A 22,419-nucleotide genomic window follows, 5' to 3' on the forward strand; every position below is an offset into this window, starting at 1 on the left:
ATACTGTCCTGAAGAATTAACTGCAGTTAATGATGTCCTTGTGGTTTCTTCTCACTATATGTGTGATTTGTGAGGGGAAAAAAACCTACAACAGGCAAAACAGGTAAAGATTACACTTCCATGCAGCAAATAACCTAATGTAAGGTCTTTGCAAGTACCTGAAAGGAGGTTGTAGCAAGGAAAGGTGTCTGTCACTTTTCTCAGGTGACAATGGATATGACACAAGGAAATGGTCTGAAGTTGTGCCAGGGGAGATTTAGATTGTAATATTAGGAAGAATTTATTTATGGAAAGGGCTGCCTATGGCAGTAGTGGAGTTCCTATCCCTGGTGAGGCACAAGAGATGTATGGACGTGGCACTGAGGGATGTGATTTTAGTGGCGGAACTTGGTAGCTGATGTTTATGGTTGGACTTCATGACCTTGAAGGTCTTTTCCAACTTGTGTATTTTGCGCTTCCTCTTTCTAGGGCAGAAAAGTAATTGAGACAGCAGTGTAGAGTGGATTAAGGGCTTTTTTTCTAACAGTTTGCCTCCATAAATTAGGAAAGAATGGAAATGAGAATTTCTTCAGAGTTTTAACTGACGGGAGTTTTGAAAGTTCTGTTTCACTGAAATAAAAACACTGAAAGCTTTCTCAATTGTATCACTTTGAGACCCTCTACTTGCTTTCTTTCCCGAGTTGAACAGAAACATCTTTGATTTGTGTTTTTTGTTTCTTTTCGCTGTTTTAGAACACTTTGACATCTATTGAGGAAAAAACACTGTATAAAATTAGGGAAAGAAGTAGGTGAGGGAAGAAAAGAAATATCATTGATCTTAGTTGAGCTTTTTTTTCCTTTAGTTGTTTGCTGAATGTAACAATAAGCTTAATATGAAAGCTGCAGTAATGTTACTGATTTCAGAGACTGTAATCTTCATGTGACCTCTGTAAACTTATTGTTGCCACTGAAGGGGATTTCAGTATGTGCTTTGTAAAACTTAATTGGAAGTAGAAGTTGTTCTTTTTATGTCATAAATATGAATTGTCTGTTTTATCAGTAAGCCTCCACAGCTGTAACTCCATAGTTTGAAATCTGTAAAAGCTATAGGGAGGAAAACAAAACCAAAAAACACTTGTCTGTCCGTATCAGCCAGGAATTCTTAAATCAGAGTTTTTTGATTGCCTGCTTTCTCACATCTGTGCTCAGACTTGTTAATTATCATTTTTTCTTCACGTAAGCCCATGTTGCGTGCAGTTGGTAAGTTCACCTTTGTGCAATGACCTGGCTTTGCTATTGAATACAGTGTTAACTGCTCGCGCTGTCTCTCACAGAATTGATTTCTCAATCCCCTGTCAGCAGAAATAAAGTAGCCAACTGCTGTTAAGGAGCCATCAATGAAATCATTTTCAAGTTCTACTTAAAAATCAATGACACAATATGTCCAAGATCAGCAACATGTACTGTTGACACAGGCTTGGAATAGTTTCCTTTACACTGTGACAGAGGTATCACATTTTTGTGTTTTGCAAGTGTTCTCAGTCTACTCAGAAATGATTGCCTGCTTTTACTAAGAATACTGTTCTTTCAGACTCAATGTATCTTTATGTAATATTTTGACTATGACCTTCTAACAAGGTGTTGTAGAACAAAAATATCCCTGATATGTGTGTACTACTATAGCATAAATATAACTTCAGAAAGCAACGAGTAGCTTTGATTTTATCTTTTTGGTACTGGTATCTGCAGAGATATGAGAAAGAAGTTGAATTAAACTTCATTGTTGTTAGCTTATTCATCTGTCATTTTGGGTAGCAGGAGATTTCAAAGGAAAATTGAGGTATCTTTTATATTTATAGATCTCGTTTTAAATATATATTTATATATGTGTATATATATATGATTTATGGGATTTTCAGTCCTGGAGATGGAGATCTTCAAGTTAATACAATATAATACAGTTAAGTGAACATTATTACAGGATTCTCTTCCATTACCCTTCCTGCATGATTCAATTTTAGTCCTTAGAGACTGACCCACTGCAATTGATAGCTATTCATTCATCCCTTTGTTAGTGCTCCAAATCTTGAATTCCGGCTCAGAATAATTTGTAGTGGTAATGGTATTGTGATTTATATATCTGACCACAAGAATATTATTTATAGTTCAGTTCACACAGACTGTTGACTTCAGTGATACCAAGACAAAATCTTTAGGTCAGTATCAGTGCCTGCAGTGTTTGAGCTTCCAATTTTCAGTTGAAAGGCAGCTTTTACAATAGGTCAGTATCAATGTCCACTGCATTTGAACTTCCAGTTTTCAGTTCAAAGGATGCTTTTGTAAGTTCTGCAAGACGTCTGAATTCTGTTGCTGAAGTGCATCAACTTGAAAATCAGGTTAGTTTTAAAAACTGAATGCAATTTTTAAGACCAAAGTAATTGCTGTTATGTAAATAAAGATGGATTTCTGTGTCACTATATCAGTACCATGTAGTGCAGAAGAACTGCATCAAGCTTTGCTTTGTTATTGCAGTAGATGATGAATTAATTGGTATGTTGACCATAACCACAGTGCATAAATATCCATAAGCACATATGTATCTATGTAATCTATGACCTTTCCTTCCCTCCTCCTTTCTATTTAATATCTTGGTCTTGTCCTTATAATACAGGAGCAGTTCCAAAGATGGTTTCATTCATTTAAAATTACTAATAGCACCTGGGAGATGAATCAGAAACAGCAGAGGGATGGTAGATTCTGTTGCTTCTCATTACTGATATGCTAGATGAAAACAGGGTTTAAGTCTTCCCTTCCTTCAATGTTCTGATGAATGGGATTGTGCTGAGCAGAGTTTGCTGACCTCGTACTGCCAGCGCTTACCAGAGTTCTCACGGATGGATGAACTCTTATTTCATCTAACTGATGATGTCAGTTGGGAATTTTCACCTTTCTTTCATTCCAAGTTGAAGATAAGTACAGTGGTGAATTGGATTTCTTTTTGTCAGTTGCTTTCGTCTCCTTTTGTGAGGGAAGTTTGAGAGGTCAGTTTGTTCCACTGGAAAAAGAAGGAAAGGAAGATTGTACTTGCACATTATTGACACACTTTTTTGCCAATGACTTGTTACAATTAGTAACTTAAATGTTAAATCATTGGGAATCGAGAAAATATTTATATTCTTAATGCATGTAATTATGCCTAAAATCTTCAGTGGACCATTTGCTGTGCTTAATGTGGTATTTAGAGGAAATTAAAGTTCATTCTGAAGAACATTATGAATGTAACAGGAATATATTCATGGCAGATGTTTGTGAATTAATTGGTAGTAAAGCCTGAGGTAGAAGCACATAATGTGTAAATACATGTTTGGATTTCTTTGGGAATTATCAGTAGACAAAGGGAAGTTGATGCTTACTTTCTATCACAGCTGATCTTTCCTGTGTAGATTTGAACAGTGAATTAGAATAATTACTTTTGCAAAGAGTATCTCTCTGGGTATGTCCAGATCAAGTCACAGCTATAGCCTTTAAACAGACAGTACATATGGCAAAACACCTTTGTGTCTGAATAATTGTATTCTGAAAAATATGCCTTTCTCAGTTGGCTTTATTTACTTCTTGGACAAGTATTCTCACACAGAATTTCTTGGAAATGAGGATATGTGTAGACAAATGCAGTAAGAAAAGCTTAGTCAATTTGCGTCAAAGATGTGTCATTTTGATTTTCAGTTCAAGTTCCCTTTCTGATTTTCTAAACTGTGAGAAATAATCACTTGAAGACGAATTACTTTTTGTATTCATGTATACTTATTTTTCTTCTAGAATCTAGGACTCAATATATCTTTATGTTGTTTCTTTTTTTTTTTTTTTTTTTTTTTTTTTGCATTTAAACCTGTAAAGCTGGCCAACACAGGAGAATTTGAGGTTTATTAACATGAGTTATGTTGTCTGGAATGCTTTTAGAATGTTTTTAGTGCAAGTACTCGCAGTGGTTCATAAACATTTGACACCTAGCGCTGAGTAAAACTTATACCATGTACAGCTTGTACTGGCTCTGTTAGGATGTATTGAATAGAAGAAAGGATAATACACTTGTCCTAAATCCATTACTTCTCCCATTGTATTTTTATTAAAGTCAGTGAGCAAGGGAATTGTAAGAGATTAGACATTGTTTTGTACCTCAGAGGAGCTCACTGTCACTCCAGTTGTTGCAGTACCTGACTTGTTCTCTTCCTTGCACCCAGCTGCTACAGCTTATTTAACTGCTTAACGCACTTGGAAAATGTGATATTGTCTTAAAAACTTGAAATTTTATTGTAATTGTCCCTTAAAAGTACAGCTGTTTCTAAACGTTTCTTTCATCATAAATTCTTATTTTATCACTTTAGTCTCTCTCTTATACGTTACCAGAAAGGCTCTAAGGAAAGTGCTGAGATGGGGTTATGCCAGGTAGAGCTGAAAGAGGTTTTCCCAGGAAAGCCGTGAACAGAAGGACATATATGGTTACCATATATTTCATTGTGTTAATGAGGAAATGTTAAATGTTGAGTGGTGTGGGTGCAATAAATTGTTTTTGGATCAGCCCAGTTTAACTAGCTAGGAATACTCTTTACTCTCTGCAGACATGTATAATTTGTCTATGTGTCTGAAAAAACACTATGGCTATTTAGAAAGATGGAATCATAGTGACGATCTGGTTTGTCTTTAATGCTGATAAATAAAACATGTTTTAAAATATGCTTTTATTCTGGATTTGTCAAGCTTCAATTTTTCAGCCACATGTTTTCAGTGTTAGTGTTTTTTGAGGCTTTTGTTAATTATTTTTATATATATAAAATGCAGTAAGAATAGAAAAGTAAGATTTAAGCACAACTGGATCTTCATGTATAAGCACTTGCTCAAAACCTTCTATGCCTTTTCTGTAATCTTTAATTGTTTAGTATTTCATCAGAAAGGCGTAGAAGCATTTGACGTTAGTACTTATATACTCAAGTGTTGTGTTAGTTTCTTAGTTAACGTACATTTCATTTGCTTGTAACCTTCAAGTCTCAGTTATTCTAGCGAAGAGCAGGTTCTCTACTTGGTAAATACCATGTCCATACTTACTCATCCTCTATCCAGTACTCTGAGCTTGAATTTATTGTACTGAAGCGCATTGTTTGCTTTCACTAAATCTTTGACAGTTCTGCTCACTATTTGTATGATTCATGCTCCTCATAGTCATTTACTCTCATCATCTGTCAACAAAATGGTCTTTTTTGGGTGCTGACAAGACATAGCTAGCAATATGCAAACAATTTATTTGGAGCGTCATCAGAAAGTCAAGGAGTTGTTGATCGACAGTTACATTCTATCACTACTGGTTTAGGTAGTATTGAATCCATTTAGCGTATGCAGTGTTTGTTTTTTAGTTAAACACTTCTATGTGGCCCAGCCTGATTCTTGAGGGAAGTCTGAATGTGTTCACCTTACACTATTACCTTCATTGCTTGTTTGCTGTGACTCATGTATGAAATGCGAGGTGCTAGCTAAGAGCTACAGGAAATGCTTTAGGTAGTTTGTACAGTTTGTGAGAGGAACAGAGCAATGAAGTTGATAAAATGTGGACAATTACACCTCATTTGCCAAGTTCTACTTGGGTGTAGCGTTGCCTAAGCTGAAATACTTTAATAAAACACGTTTATCTGCTTTTCAAGTGCTGGCAGGTGGCCGGTCAGTTACTGTTACTATAGAAGTATAGTAACTTCCAAGTTACTATACTCTTGGAAGTCCTGAAGCAAATGAATAAGCTGCTAGGAAGCACTCCACATTTCCCTCAGAAATATCTCCCTCTGGGGAAGAGAACAGTGTCATACTCACAGTCACTCTCCATAGTAGCAGAGGCTTTTGCACTGCCTACAGAATCGTGGAGAGTTCACTTGCACTTTGAAGTGTGAAGTGATAATCCTCACGACTGCTTACTTCTTTATTAAATTTGCGGAAGTTAATTACATGCCCTGCTAATTTCCAACAAAAGCCTCACAATTCTCTGATGCCAAGTAGGCAAGTGAGTTTTCCAAGGTTCAGTTTAGTCCCTCATGCTGCAAGAAGAATTTGGCATAGGCACACATTATTACTATCATCCATCCAGAGAGTTTATTAATGTATGCACATTTTTCTACACAGTAGTGTCTCTTGAGCACATCTTGATAAATCTCCTAGATGCAATTTGAATGTCCCAACTTTATAAAATACTATAAATAAGTATGTATTGTGAAATTCCTGCTTAACATTTCTGCATTGACTGCTCATCATCAGTGAGAAATGAGACAGGACAAAGTCAGTATTGCATATTACACCAAGTATTCATGTACACTAAATGTATTGCCAAGGAAATAGTCAGAAATGAATTGATGTTTAAAACGGTGGTATTTGATGTTTCCTGTATTTCATAAGTTTGCAATTGTGTGTTGGATTTTGGGAGCTGTTTTGATGATGTTTTAAGTGACGCATACTATAATGCTGCTGGCTGAAAAACAAGAGATTTCTCTTGTCACCAGTGAGGAGAAGTGGATTGTTCTGCTGGTGGCAGGCTGACCTCGAAGTGTGCAACTGGGGAGGCCAGCCCTAATGAAACCAAGCAGATCATTGCTCCACGTTCTCTTATTTAAGCATCTTGGTGTTAACTAGAGTAATGACTAAATGTGTTTAAATGACTGTTACGATGATAGTGAAGATAAAAAGGTCAGTTCATATTCTTTCATCGGGCCTAAAAAGAAGCAATTAATAAAACTAAAAATGGTGCTTAATGAATTATAGCTTCAAAGTGTGCTTTTTGTGTGTTTCTTTGGTGTACTAGGGCAGCCAAGTGAACAATAAGTAGATGGGAATAGTTGCCTTCATATTGTCACAAGAATGTAGCATATTTGTTGCTAAGGGATTATATTAAACCTCATTTGAATATGACACCACCATTGGTGCGGGAGAATTTGAGTTCCTCTATCACTCATGTCATTTTAGCAGTGGATTTTGCCTTATGTTCCACCTGTTGTAGCTGCCTACATATTCCATCAGAAAAAATTCCTTTAGGAATGATTCATTCTTATTTTTCTTCTTTGCATCTTCTTGCTTCAAACAGATTTTCTGTTTCTTTCAAGCTTCTGTTCTTTCTCTAAGTACACCTTTCCAATGCTTTGCTTGTTTCTCCGTAAAACTGAAGCAGTTCTGCGCTCAGACAGCTGCTGGCTCTGTGCATCACCTTGGGTTGGTCAGCCTTCCCTGTTCAGGTTACCCATGGAATTGTTCCTCTTGAACAACAGCTGCAAACTGCATGAAGTTGGGTACCTATAGCTTAACTCTGAAAAGTTAGATTTGTGTCAAAATGGGCTTAGATAGGTTGCTGTAGGAAGCAGAATGTGGAAGATAAGCTCTGATTTAAATCTGTGTGCTTAAATATGCTTTAGAAAGAGCAAATATTGTTTGCTGCATTGATTCCTGAATTTTCTGTGGGGCCCACAATGCATTGCACCCCTTACAGCGTAATTAGAAAGAAAACATTTCACTGCTACTTGAGCTTAAAAGATTGTCTTTAACAACTATTGCTATAATGCTTTCTTCTGAAAATCTTTTATCAACTGTAGTTTATATGCAATAATGTTTTGCTGTTTGGGGGGGAATTATAATGCTGAAAACCACATGGTAGGTACCTATAGCATTATGGTAAAACCTGAAATGTTGTGCAGTCAGAATTCCTTCACTGCTGACCAGGAGTCTTTGAGATTGTGCTGATTTTCTTTAATTTTTTTTTTGTCTGTGTGTTTGAACAAAAGCTGAAGATAAAGATTCTAAATGAAAAGTACCTATCGTTAGAATTGCTTCCCTTGCCTCGTTTATACCGATTAATTAAAAAAATAGAAAGCAGATAGGGTTAAAGATAAGATGGCACCACTGTTTTCTTCTTTATGTGTAATCTTGTTGCATGTCTCTACATAAGCTGTTCTGGCCACTCATCACAGTAACCAGCTGGGCCATTTCACCTGCTGGAGCCATTAAAGAGGACTCTCTCCCCCTAGATTAATCCCCTCCGACATTAGTTTTTTGCTCTGACAACTGGAGCAGGCATTCAGAATTTGCAGGTGGCCAGTGTGACGCACATAATTGCCTACAATTTTAGGCAATGAATAAAAATGGTCTACATTACTTGTCAAAGGTTGTATATGCAGTGCCAAGTGAGATCTATGGGAAGCCTTTTAGGGTTTAAAGAACAGTTAATAGCAAAGCTGCACAGTGCTTTTTTAATCATAATGCATTTGTAATATAGCACTTTGATCTTCTCCTTGTAGGAAATGGTGTTATATTAGCCACTTTTAAACGTTTATGAGTGAAATTCAGTTATAGGAGAGTAAAAGTGATTATTCTTCGTCAGAACATGTTAGATTTCATTAAAAGTTTTAGCATGCCCCTTCCTTGTTAAAATCTGTGGGGAGTCCTGTTCCTGGAGGGTTTCAAATCAGGATCTGAAGATTTCGAAGAGCTTTGTCTTTGTTTTTCACTGCAGCAACTGCTCGACTAGAAAAGGCTGTAGTAAATACTGATGTTATTTGTGGTTGTTTATAATGTGCCTCAGCCGTGTAGCACTAAGTGTAAAAAGTGTTGTGCGCTCAATGGTTCAGGGAACGGTTCTTTGTGTTTTAAATACCCTGATTCTCAGTTGCGTCAATTATAACAAAAAATAAAATAAAAAATAAAGTATTATTTAAAGCGTGATCATAAATTATCTCTCAGAAAAATCGACGACTCAGAAATGTACTACTCCTAGAAGAGCCAAGGGTGACCTTTCAGACCCGAGAGCCTTTTATTAACACCTGCCTGTAAGGAGAGCCGTGCCACACGCAGCTTTCAGATTCAGCACCACAAAACTGATGAGGAAAGGCTTGAAGGGTTCAGTTTGTGTCACTTGCTGTTTGCCGTTTCCATTTCACAGATGATTAATCTTTCTGTGAAGAAAGGCCAGAGAAACAAAGCACATTGGGCTCTTCCTGCAGTTACTCCTTCTGAATGCACACTAGCTTGCTAACTAAAAGGCCTTTAGATTTCCTGCGGAGAGAGATGTTCTGAAAGTGAATGCAGCTGGTTGGAGGTCACCAGAGCAAGGCTCTTGCCATTGTGTAATGGAGGCTTTGGCAGGTTTCATTTTGGGGGGGAGGGAGAAGGTGTTGGCGAAAAATTAATGCGGAATAAAAGGGGCTCTGGCCATTTGAATTAATTTTTTGAAGGGTGGATCATCAATAATAGGCTCAATTTCTGTGGCGAACAATTTAAAAAAATATATTTGCGGTGTTTTTTTTCCCTCCCATTCCCTTTTCTTAATGGCATGTTTATATTGTGCGTGGTCTTTCCCGCTGGATGCTGAAATGTCGCGTCTTACTGAGTTTGAAAAGCAATCTAAAATGTACTGATTTTTGCATACATTTTATGAGCTCTGCTAATTTTCCTGATGGCAGGAGATGATACTTGGATCTCATGTATTTAACTTCCTGATGATGGGATTTGTATCGCTTTAATAATTGCTGTTTGTCTTTAAAGTCTCTTAAGTCAGGAATTTTTATTTTTCTGAGATGGTAAAAATTCTGTTTAAGGTATGTTGTCTAATTTTTAATTAGCGTGTTCATGCTGAATTTTAATTTGTACATGTCTTGCTTATGGAACAGAATTGTCTGATGTCCAGATGAGTTTTGACTTCGTTTGTGTTTTTTTCTTTTAATCTTTCTTAGGATGTAATGTGCAAAATCAAAACCTGGGTAATAGACGAAAAGAAGGCTGTCCGCTTCTATCATGATTGGAATGACAAAGAGGTAGGCTATAAGCGTTATCCCATGAAGTATCTAATTTTGCAACCTGTTACTGTCTTTTTTCATGTTTTTTTAAAGAATTCACATTCACAGTGTGGTGTATGTTATATCTGTTGTCAGTTCTGTGTGACAGTGTGACCTATGTACTAGATTTTAATTCTGTTGCCTTCTCAGAAATGCCTCAAGGAAAATGGTCCTGAATTTAACTCAGGTTGATGTAACTTGTTTTTAAATTTCTCCTCTTACGTTTTCCCTTCTAGATCGATGTTTTGAACAAACATTTGTTTTTCACTTCAAAACCCATGATTTATCTGGTTAACCTCTCTGAAAAAGACTACATTAGAAAGAAAAACAAATGGTAAGTATGTTCAGGTTAAATATCTAAATATGTGTTTCTATATCACATTTTGTTCAACAGTGAATAATTCCTTGCTCATTAAAGTCAAAATATATTAATTCTTAAAGGAATTAAAACTGATGCTACACTTTCATTGTTTGTTATGCTCCCACTGACATAATGCTTGAGTACAGTACGTGTGGTGAAACCATAAATGAAAATATAGAATAGAAAAAATATATTTTCCTTACTTATATTTTTATGTAAATCCATTAGCTATGAAGGAAATATTTGTTTTGGAACTACTAATTCAAAAAGCGTGTGTTGCTTGTTATCATGAATTATTCTGATCATCTGAACACCATCTCTTTCATTCCAAGAGAATGAATTGAATGCCAGAGAACTAATGCTATGTCAGTTGCACAGAGAACTTCCAAACTGGCAAAATTGTACAGTTTAGCAGTGCACTTCTGTTTGCTGTTATCTGGTTTAATTGCTACTGCTCACACTTCGCTTACAGTTCATAGGCCTGTCTTGATGATCTTTAATGTCATGGACAGCGCAGGATTTATTCATGTATTTCTGACATCAATGTGACTTTAAATTGATTTCTCAACCATCATGTATTTATCAGGCATTCAATGAGCTGAATGAAGATTTGGGGCTAGCATGGTAGATAGGCATGGTGGAAATCCACTGTTGAGAAGTACAACATTTAGTATGTCATAGGAAACTCTAGATGGGAAAATATTCAGTTTGGGGAGGAAAGAAGAGATTAAATAGTATAGTCTGAAAAAAAAAAAAATCAGTTGCAGCATGTTTTGTTTATTAAAAAAAAAAAGCCTTTTTTTTAGTACTCAGATCTTTAAACACTTGTGAAATACTTTGAGGATGCACAAATGCATGTTTGCAAACAGATATATGTGTGTAGCTCATCCAAACAAATCAAAAGTATCCAAAGCGGAATATCTGAATTCTCCTAAAGTACACCCTCTGTTTCTCCCTGTACTTCATTAAGTACTTAGATGCACATGGTTTCAATTTTCCATTAAAAATTCTCATTTCCATATGATATCAAAGAGTGAGAAGGCTTTAAACTGAAAAATAAACATTCATAGACTGGAAGCCAAAACAATAATTAATGTCAGATGGTTAACTCCAATAAATCATTAGAATAAATTCTGTGAAATTACTGCAACTAAAACTGTCCTTTTGATACTCCCAAGACATTTTGTGTTAGTATTTAAGATCAAAATCTTTTTGATAGCATCCCATCTCAGGCCCAAAAAACAGACTTTGGGATTGAACTCAATAGCCAGTGTTGTAATTGAAGTTTTTCATGTTTGGCTGGATTCTATAATTATTAAATTAGTTTATTTGTTTTTTGAATGTTTCGTAGGTAGGAATGTTTGAACATTAAAACTGTTTCTGTCCAAGAAAGTCTTTAAAATCAGGGTAGTAGTAGTCATTCTGTTATTGTCAGGTGATATTTTTTCCTGAGTGCAAATGTTGAGGTTTCCTGAGGTTTGCTGAAACAGTACATTCGTGGAAGTTTATGTGAAAATGGATGCATCAGTTTCCTTGTCCAAAAGGGATCCTCACACCTGTATTTGGATGATTACAGGTAGAGCTCGCTGGCTCTAATTGTACAGTAAATACCATTTCCCAGACCCTAATGGTAGACAGACTACTTAGGAGACGCCAGTCTGTGATTTAGCTGTCGCCAGTCACCCCATGTTTTTTGTGAGACTAGTTGTGATGATGACATAGTTAAACCCAATTGAAAGCATATCTTTGTATAAATTACAATTTTTAATTTGCAAAAAAAGATCAGACTGTTGGACTGGGGAGTCATATAATGAAATGGTTTAACTGTTTCTATTACAATTAATAATTTAGTTTTAAAAAAATATGTCCAGATCTCATGGATGTTAGTGTAATTGTAGCCGAAAGATCAAAGCCTGGGTAGCTGAGTGATGTTCCAGAAGAGAATTTACCACATAGCCATTTTCAGTACAGTTTCTGCCTCCTGCTGTTCCTATTTTCCCTCAAGCTAGCCATTGACTACCCCCTGTGCATCCCTGCTCGTAAAAAATGATTGAGGAAGTATTTGTCATGTATTTATGAGTGGGAAACATTGTGTGATAGGGAAAGGCATCTACAAGAACCAAAAAGATTGCCATTTTCCTTCATTCAGCCACTCTGCTACAGCTTTAAATCCTCTGTTTATGCAGCAAAGCTTTTATATTTAAGAGCAGAATAATTTTTTTCTATAAAGCATGCTAACGGTAGGCTTTTGCCATTTGTGTGGTGTAAGCAGATGTAAATGATTACAATATATTTTGCTGTTAGATGCCACTTAATTTGTGATTTTTTGTTATTATTTTGAGGGTAAAGGTACATATTTGAAATGTAAGCCACATTTAGACTAGTCATTCAACTTGAAAAAGTTTATTTCTCAGTTTAATTCGTTAATATTGCTGTAACAAAAGTAAGGGTAACGCAGGAAATGCTCAGCTGTAAAATGTTTTTGTGAGACTTTTACAACTATAGAAGTATTTAGAACAGCAAAGAGGCTTTTCGACTGTGGGTATGAAAGGAGAACTAAAGCTGGCTTTGTTTTACTGGGTCACTCTTTCAGAATTAATGAACATTTTAATTGTTAGTTAAAACATACTTACGTTTAAGTGCTAACATGTTATTTTTCAATCCTAGAAAAGAAGAAAACACAGTGAAAGATAGGACTATTGTGTGTCTGAGTAGGTGTATTGACCTTTTGAAAGATGTAAAAACTGGAATGGCTCCAAGCAGCTACTTGCTGGTTTTAACAATGTTGAATTAGTCATTCCTTTGATTTATGATTAAGACCTAGCCCCTGAAGAGAAGCTGACATGGCAGCTGCGTTAGTCGCACTTGTGTTATGATCAGATGACAGTAATCATAATCTTGTATAGAGGAATCCACTGAAACCATTCTTACTACATATTGCTGCGATCTGAGTGAATGCTTAAGCCCATTTTTTAATAATTTGGAATTATTTTCACACGGATATACTACTGCCTTTTCGTGATATATATGAGTTTAATCATGAAAGTGTTCCAAAAAAGCCCATTCATTTACAGTTGAAGCTGCTTTCTGAGTTAGAAAATGTCACATAAACCCTGGACATGAGACTGAGCAGTCTTCACCTAGCTAAGGGTTTACCTTTTAGTCTTGCTTAAAGAGGTTATACTATAGAATCCAATTATGAAATATGTTGAGCTAATTAATAAGCAGGTAAGGCTCAGCATACTGTTCACTGCAGTATTTTGGAATGGTTCTTTGCAGAGGTGCCAGGAACAATTTTGTGTGTCAGGGTTGCATACACTGTTTTTTTTTTCTTTCTTGACTCAACACCTCTGATATAAACAAGTGACATTTTTTTTTCCAGGCTACTGCATCTTAGAACTGATTATGGCATTAAAGATTTTATAGTATCAAGTATGAAACTGGGAATTTGTATAGTATCCCAATTAAGTTTCTTTTGAACAATGTGTCTTTAAATGGGTACTGATGGAATAGGATAATTCTCTTCACGTATCTGACTCCTGTGTGTTTAAGAAGGTACATTTGTCTAATAAGTAGCCCTTTTCCTGTTAATTCTTGTAGGATTCTTTATGGTCTTAGTCTGAAAAAGCCATAATTAGGTCAGATGGAACATTTATCTCTTCTGGTATCATGCTTCTGACAGTTCACTAGCAGATGTCCAGGGAAGACTATAGGAAGATTAAGCAAACAGGAATATATGAGTATATATGCCCAGCTTCTTGCAATCTGTTAGTGTAGAACTGGCTAAGCCAGATATGATATACTTGTGTTAGATAATTTTACTGTTTTTTATTCTATGAATATAGCCATTGACCTTTTGAACCTAACTGTACTTTCAGCATCCCAATATCCTGGAGCAGGGACTTCCACAGTTTAACTATGTGTGATATGGAGAAGTATTTCCTTATGCTTGTTTTGGATCTGCCACATCATAATTTCATTTGATGCTCCTTAGATCTTACAGTATAAGAGTGAATTATTCTTTTCTCTTCATCTTTTCCATATTGCTTCAGATGTTCTAAATATAACAACAACAAAAAAAGAAGTCTGACATTAAGAAAGAAAATCAAGAGTAAAGTGCAAGGAAGGCCCAATGGGCTTATGTATGGATTTATCTGACTCACTCTTTCACTTTTGGACTATTTAGAAAAGAAAGTTTTCCAGTAGGTGTGTGTTCACCATCTTAGCAGAACTTCACATGCTGATAGAATGCAGAGAACTTGGAGCAAGAGGACTGTGAGAAGAGAAATGCTATTCAAAAGGTTTTCATATCTTCAGTACACCTGTTAAGAAAACTTAAATTCAGTGACTAAAATACCCCTTAGTTCCCAAACCTCCCCATTCATACTTAAATAATGTCTAATTTTAGAGGAGTATACTTTGATAAAGAGGGTACTTTTTGTATAGATCCTTCGACTTGACAACAGTAAGAATTTGATCTCTGTGTTTAAATAAAGTTATTTTCTTCCATAGTATTTTATATGTGTTTCAGTTTAAGACCTTCTAAAGATATTTTTAAAAAAGAAAAAAAAAATCATAGTGGAATGGTAACATTAATGTGTCATGAAGTAAAATGTTTTAATGAGCAGAATAAGGGTATGTATATTTAAGAACCCTAGTTCTAATAAGTGTGACCTGCTGCAGGGAATCTGCTTCAGTGGGGTGGGTTGGACTCGGTGATCTCTTGAGGTCCCTTTCAGTCCCTGCAATTCTGTGGTTTTGTGAAATAGATTTATAGAAAATAAAGAGAAAGAACAGCTGCAGGCCAGCTCCGTCTCTTTAACAGCTGTAATTATGATGACTAAATAAAAATATGAAACATCTCATTTCCACAAAAACACCATTTATTCTACTGTCTGTCTTTTAATCCTTTTCAAATGCTGTCTGAGATACGTAGGTCAAAGTATTGCCTCCTGTATATATCTGTGGAAACTACAACAGATAGAAAAAGCGCAAAACAGTATTTGATAGAGCAAGTTCTCAGCTATAGAACTCTGTTATTCAACGTAGTCACCACCACTAGCTATGCATGTTTGCCAGTGACAAACAAGAACCTGTATGCTGTGCTTGTCAAAGTGCACCAGCAGAGGTGACCTGCTGTAGCCACTGGCAAAATGCACCATCCACTGCATTGCTATGCTCACATCCACTGTTTTGGTCTCCATAAATATTCAGCAAACATCAATGAATGTTAATGAGTGTCATTTTTTTCCATGTAGAGGAATTCAGTGGCACACCTTTGCTTCATCTGCTCTTCCATGTCAGACACCATTTTGTTAGACTGCTCCTCTACCCCCATCTGTCACATGGCTACAGAGTGTAGTGCAATATTGTTGAGTAGATTCAGCTTCCACTGCCACATCACCAACATTCACCTCTGATGTTGTAAACTAATGTAATAAAATGGAAGGCATTACTTTCAGAGCAGCCTTTGTACATGAGCTTTGCAAATTTTGCTAAGAACAAACAAAAAACCTATTTAAACAGAATACCCCCAAATAGTACCTTTCTGAAAGGGGAGATGTGGAAGGTAATAAACCTCTGCAGTGCCGAGGGAAATAGAGATGCATCACTTTAACATGGTGGCTAAGCTTTTAAACCACTAAAGGGTGTTAACCCTTTAGAGCAGTATTTGCGAACATCAGTACATTCATTGTGTAGCAAGGTACCTGAATCACTGTGGGATGCTGTTTTCAGTACCTGCAGCTTCTGAATTAGGTTTGTTTTCTGATACTAAATTGGTATTTAAACATACTGTATGTCATGAAGTTGTGGTTGTTTAGGCCAATAATGTGTATCCTTAACATTTCTGAAGATGCTGAATTCCTTAAATCACGGAATACAGTAATGTCATTGTGGTATGAGTGGTTTCTTTGATATAGCTAAACAGTTTGAAGTTCTCTTCTATGCTGGAAAAAAAGAATTAAAAATATCTAACACTTCTTGTTCCTCTCTTAGAACTGAAATGTTTTAAATATTATAAATAGCTGGACTCATATTTCTGCATAAATGGCATTCTGCATGTATGTGTGCTAAAGTCAGAAGACATCAGTTAACAAGCTGAGGGTTGAAGCTTTCTGTTGCACTTTTAGTGCTCGAGTGAGACAGGAAACTTTACAGGTTATAAGTTGTTTTTTTGGTGGTTTTCTTTTTTTTGTTTATTTATTGTAACTGGTGGACTGTGTATGTTTTCCATAGAGCACGTATATGTTAGCAGGGAATGGTGTGTGCTGTTAGTTTAATGAACAGTTATTCTTTATTATGGCTTATACAGATTAATGAATACAAATTAATTTCTCACACATCAGACTAATTGCAGTCTCTTTTCCTTCCAACATCTTTGCCTGACATTCCCAGTTGACTTCTTACTTCTCTGTCTTACCAATTGCAGGCACTTTTCCTTCAGTTGTTCTATCTGACCCAGTTTTTTTCCCATCCTTTTTCTAGCGGATATATACCCCTTAGATCCTTACTGGATCATCTATCCCTTTCCTTTGGTTTCATGCCATTCTTACTGGCTTAGTTCCAGTCCAGTCCTCCAGATTGTGTTTCTTTCTCTGGGTTTTGCTTTACTCTGCCTGTCCTGTTGTCTTCTTGAATGTGAATGCGTATTGTTAGGTAACAGCAGGAGCTGGAGACCTGTCTCTGAGCACAGGGAGGATGGATTCCCTACTCTCAGCACTTGTACATCCCCTCGCTCTAGGCCCCCAAAAGAGGCAGAAAAACTCTAGTTCTGCTCTGGCTCCATGCAGTAATGTGGGTCATGTAACAAAGTTGAATCTTTGAGACTGAGCAGTGTTAATTTGAGCAGTTGCTCCTGAGAATTTGAGTTTCTGTTTTTTGTGGGTTGTGAAAGTTACTGTGTCTGGATGGGTTTTAATAGAAGCGCAATGGTTTATCTCCAGTGCCGAGTTTGCTCTGTGCCAAATGTGAAGTTTTGGCTCCTAAGCTCCTAATTAAAGCTTTTCAAAGAAAATGTTTCTGGGATGTTTTAAAAATGGCCAGTACTGTATGGTGAAGCTGCTTTCAAAACTTTCAGCCCACCTGGCTACAACATGGCAGTTATAAATAGCTCCAGCAGAGTCTGTGAGGACAGGAATTGAAGCCTCAGTGATTTACCTAAGATATTTTGAGTCTTTGAACTGGTAAAATGGGTGTTGGTGCCTTGGAACATCTCTGTTCTTGGGCAAGCCAATCCTAGGCGGATGGGGATAGCTTGAAGCTGTTCCTACAACACATTAAATGCTGCAGGGGGACCTTTGCTTTGAAGAGTTCTGTCTGAGGTGTGGGTGTCAGCCCAGCAGGCTGCAGCTCCAAACACCTGCCTGGCATGGCCAAACCTCCCTGCATTCCCTTGCAGCAAGTCTCACGTGTGCTCCAAGCACATTTGTGTGCTTGGTGATGATTGCACTACCAGGGTGATTCCAAAGAGCTACTCACTGATGGATGCTCCATACCAGTAAGGCTGTGCTCAGTGAAGACATCCATAACTGCTTTTCAACTTTGTTGCTCTATAATGAACCCTGCCTAATCAGCTGCATGTCATCCCAAGTCATCTTTTGAAGAACTCAGCTTTGTGTTCTGTCTTCTTTTTCTTGTTCTCTCTCCCAATGATCTCTTAAGAGTCTTTTTTGGCTGTCATTGCCATAATTTCTGGGCTCTTCATACACAGCTCTGTGGCCACAGTGTATAACGTTGAAAAACTGCAGCTTTGAGCTCCAGCAGTTTTGTTGTTGGCTTGTGTAGTCCTAAGAATTGCTGCCTGGTAATGATACTTTTTAAGTCTAACGTGGCAATTCTGACATTCAGGTAACTTGTGTGATATTTTGTTTAAACGCTTGCGTTTTCATAGGCAAAGTCTTTAGCAGTAGATGATAGCTTTCAACAAGCAAAACAACTGCTGATTCTGCTAACCAAACTGGTGCAGGGTAAGAAGGGGGAGAGGATAATGTGGCAGTGGATTTCAAATCCATGAATTATGCAACTTTGCTTCATTCAGTAAGCAGTGGAGAGGGACATCCACAGAAGAAAGGCGTATGGTGATACTGGCTTGGCTGGCTGAGCAGTGTACTGCTCCATGCTGACATCTCTAGCTTTTTCATACATGCTTTGTTGGAATTCTCATGTCTAAATTCATTTTCTGTATGTTATTGCAGTGTACAGCATAGCTTTTGACAATATACGGTCAAGCAACCTATGCTACTTATTTTCAGTAGCTTGATGTGTTTTCATAGTGTCTATACTGAGATTTTTAACTTTACAGGTCTCTCATCATTGCCCCCCCCAAATCAACTAATAGAGATGTGCAAGATTCATAGAGATTCATCTTTACAAAGAGCAGGGAGGGATTATTTATGTTGATACTAATTGTGTGTTGGTAGTAGTTACTTATTATTAAAAAATGTACTGAGCCATGTGCCTTTCAGAACGAATGAGCGTTGTTAGCCAGTCTTTGTCATCCAGAAAACACAGGATCATGTGAAAGAAAAAATAGATGCTCGGGGCCTGTGTACCCTGCTTTTAACATCTGTTGGGTTGTTATTACTGTTAAATCTGTCATGATACTTAAAATCTGCCAGTGTTTATTTTTGTGCAAGTCCTATTGAGAAGTTGAAAAGTGCAGCGAGAGGCTTTTGATTGACTGTAGAGAAGTGAACAGCTGTCCTTGTGCTTTGGTAGGGGAGCAAATGGACTGCCTCTCATTCCTTGTGTGAAAGCTCCTTGCTGCTTGTAACTGGTAATTTGTTGTTGTTTTTGTTTTGAGAAATAAGACATTCTCACTGTAGAAAAGGATTTAATAGCTAGTATGTAATCTTTCACCTTTGAATATTTCTAAGTAAAGGAACCTCTGATAATATTGTTTCCTATTCTGAAATAACAAGAAAACTGTGTGTATTACCTCTTTAAAACTTCATATGGAAAGATTTGGATTCAATATGGCTATCAGTAGCATTACGATAGTATCTCTTAAATGATGTCCAAATGAGCAAGCAACTTTCCTTCTATAATCTGTTACTCGATGTTAATGAATCTAATTTGCATACAGGTATATGTATCCATACCTCTACTATTCTGCTAACTGAATTGGCTTGTCTGGATCATGTCTTCAGACATTTCTTGCCATTACATGCTGTACAGTTCTGTTAATCTCTTTAAAGTTCTCATCATTGAAATTAATTTTATTTCATTCACCATTCTTTATCTTGCTACAGTTGATATTTGAGATGCTTATGCTTTCTAGCAATATTGCTCATATTGAAATTTTCTCTTGTGAATGGTCTGTGACATCCTTGTTCTCTGAGAGAACATTTAAGGAATATTCCTCTTATTTACTGCAAAAAGAGCTAAATGGAAATGTTAGTCAGTGAAAAATAGTTTATTTTAAATAGAAAAGTGATGTCTGAGGAGAAATCCTTTCATGCCTTGGAAATATAGACTGCTGTGGCTTTGCCACCCATTTTTCAAGTTTACTTTTTGCTCTGTGGTATGTTAATTCTTTGTTTTACAGTTGATGGCCTTTTTTTTCATTGACATTTGTTATTGAAAATATGATGCTTTTTTATGTTCCTTATGATTATTTATAGCTCTATTTTATGCACTAGGTATGGGAGTATCAGTTTTCTTTTAACAGCTTGTTTTTACCAACAAAGATTACTTATCTTATAAAGTTTTTGCAGAGTATTTTATTTTCACAATTTGAGTTTCCTATAATGACTTATGATAATGACTGATGCTCAAATGCTGATTGTCACTGATTCTTACTCTTGTTTTAAAACCAAAAATAGGTGCTGCTTCATGCTTAAATTGGAACTGAAGATCCATAGGTTATACAGTCTTAGTGAAAAAAAAATCAAACAGTATATTTGGATGGGTATTATATTATCCTTTATTACCAATATTTGACCATAGCTCCTTACTAAATTCACATTAATTATTATAAAGTTTGGGATTAATTGTGCTCTGACAGTAATTACTAAAGCCTGAAGAGACATCTAAAATATAAATAATTGAAAGTAATTGCATGTGCTGGTTTTGTACTTCATTGAGTTGAACAATGAAAATGCCTTTATCAGATTCACCTTATATCAAGTTTCACTCTTGTTTTCATACACAGGCACAGTGTTACACTTCTGAAGTTAAAGTGAATCTAAGTCCAAACAAATGGCTTTTATTTAAAAATAATAATAATAAAAAGAAAATCTTAACACCTAATACATTGGAAGCCTACGAAATGTTGTGGATCTAAAACATGTGATGGTTCTCCCAGCTTGTTTTATTTCGTATGCTCATTAAACCCATACCTGTTTTTATGTAATGAAATCTTTATGTTCCAAGATACTCAGATTAATGAAGTGTGTGCGTAAGTGCATGTGTGTTTGGCTTCCTGTAGGACTTTTAAAATTATTACAATTTAAAACTAACCTTATAAAGGGTAAATGTTTGTCTTTGGCTCCCTCTATCTACCTGTCTCTATTTGTCTTAATTACTTTTTGTAACTCACATCCATCAGATTGGAATCAGCTAGAAAATGTCTATAATTATTCCATATAGGTGTTCTGTAATGTAAGTAACTTGAAGTATTGTGAAAGAGTTGTGGAGAACTAGGAAGGTGTTTAGTTACACAACTTTAAAAAATTGTTAATGCCTTTGTGCTTGGACAGCGTGTTTTTTAATTATTTTTTTCCACTTTGGTCAAAGTCTAATTTCTTTATTAGGTTTTTTTATCAAGCTCAAGGTATATTAAAGAAAAAATGCTAGTTGTCCATCTTGCAGCAGTATGCATTTGTGCAGTATCCTTTTATGTCTGATTTCTAGTTGTGTTAGTGCCCTATTGACATAGAAGGTAACGAGATTGTTCTATTAGTGATTTCTGACATAGAAATGATTTGATATGCTAAAGCTATTTCTGACGGAAGATATAAAGTTTTGACAAACATGCATGGCACAGCAAGTGTCCAATTCTAAAGAGTAAAATAAATGCAAACCACTATTATGGGGAACACAAACAGCCTGAAAGCAAGTTATCAGTAAGCAAATAATTGTTGAACTGTTATGAATGGAATAGGATGTTGAAATAGGGCATGATTGGCTGATGTTACATATGTCCTTGATTACCTTCCTTGTGCTTTTATCCTAATAAGTGACATTCTTTGTATTCCCTTGGATGGCTAGACAGTCTGACACTGAAGAAGAATAAATATTGCATGTGGTACACATTAAGCTGTCATCTAGGACAGCATTTATAAAAAGTAACTAGAAAAATTCATAAGAAATTCTGCAGTGCTACAGTTTCCTGGCTCCAGTCATAATTGTCAAAGTTCTTGACACATTCAGGTCTTCTGAAATGATTTGGGTTTACAGTTACTTGGTGTATGAATAATTATTAAGGATTCATTTTCTATGATGATGCAGACTGTTAATGCTAGTTCCCCAAATGCTGCATTTTCACTAAAGGCCGTGTACTGATAAAGAAAAACAAGTGTGGTGTCTGTAGTTAGTGCTGCTGCAGAAGATAAAGCCGGCAGAGGTGTATGTCTGAGATAAAAGTAACCCACCAAATTTAGAACTCTCTTTCAGATGCTAACTTAGAGTCTCTGGGAAGTCTATGATGAGCACTGTTACTATTATGCTGCTTTGGAAATAGACCTAATTTTTTTTTGTGCAAAATAGAGTACTCTGTCTTTTCATTACTGACTTGAAATTAAGATTCAAAAGCAACATAGCAGGATATAATCATCTCTGCAAGGGCAGTGTAGAACAACCCCTTTGAACTATCTGAACGGGTGAGTTAGTGTTTGAGTGGCAATTATTTTAACCTTTCATTTTGAGATGTGCAAAATGTAGTAGGTACTTTCTTCATACTTTATCAGTTTCTTGCAATGGCCTGCATGTTGACCAGATGTGCAAGGGCTTCTTTTTCTCTCCAAGTATTTATCTATTGCCTAGTATGATACCGTATTACTCTCTGGAACTCGACACACGGTTTCATTATATGTATCTTAAATGACCCTTACACTTCTAACGCTGAGCAAGGCAGTGAAGATGTTCTCATTGTGTATTGTATTCATGGTATAATTTGGTTTTGCTACATGTAAAAACACAACCTTCTTCCATTTGTTGGCTGTATGTCTCTCTGTGACTGTACTGTCTAGGTCAAGTGATCTTCTTTATTATTTTACTGAATTAAGA

The 22,419-nt window shown here is 36.3% G+C and overlaps 1 protein-coding gene across 1 annotated transcript in view; it reads left to right on the top strand.

Moving 5' to 3' along the window:
- The window catches only part of OLA1 (Obg like ATPase 1), an 82,182-nt gene that overhangs the window by 35,639 nt on the left and 24,124 nt on the right, over positions 1-22,419 (top strand). The window contains exons 6-7 of the mRNA XM_015868445.1: positions 9,729-9,809; positions 10,067-10,164. Of these exons, the coding sequence (XP_015723931.1) occupies positions 9,729-9,809; positions 10,067-10,164 (179 nt within the window). The remainder of the gene's footprint in view (positions 1-9,728; positions 9,810-10,066; positions 10,165-22,419) is intronic.

This window comes from Coturnix japonica, chromosome 7, assembly GCF_001577835.2.
Source record: "Coturnix japonica isolate 7356 chromosome 7, Coturnix japonica 2.1, whole genome shotgun sequence".
In the NCBI taxonomy this organism is placed as follows: Eukaryota; Metazoa; Chordata; class Aves; order Galliformes; family Phasianidae; genus Coturnix; species Coturnix japonica.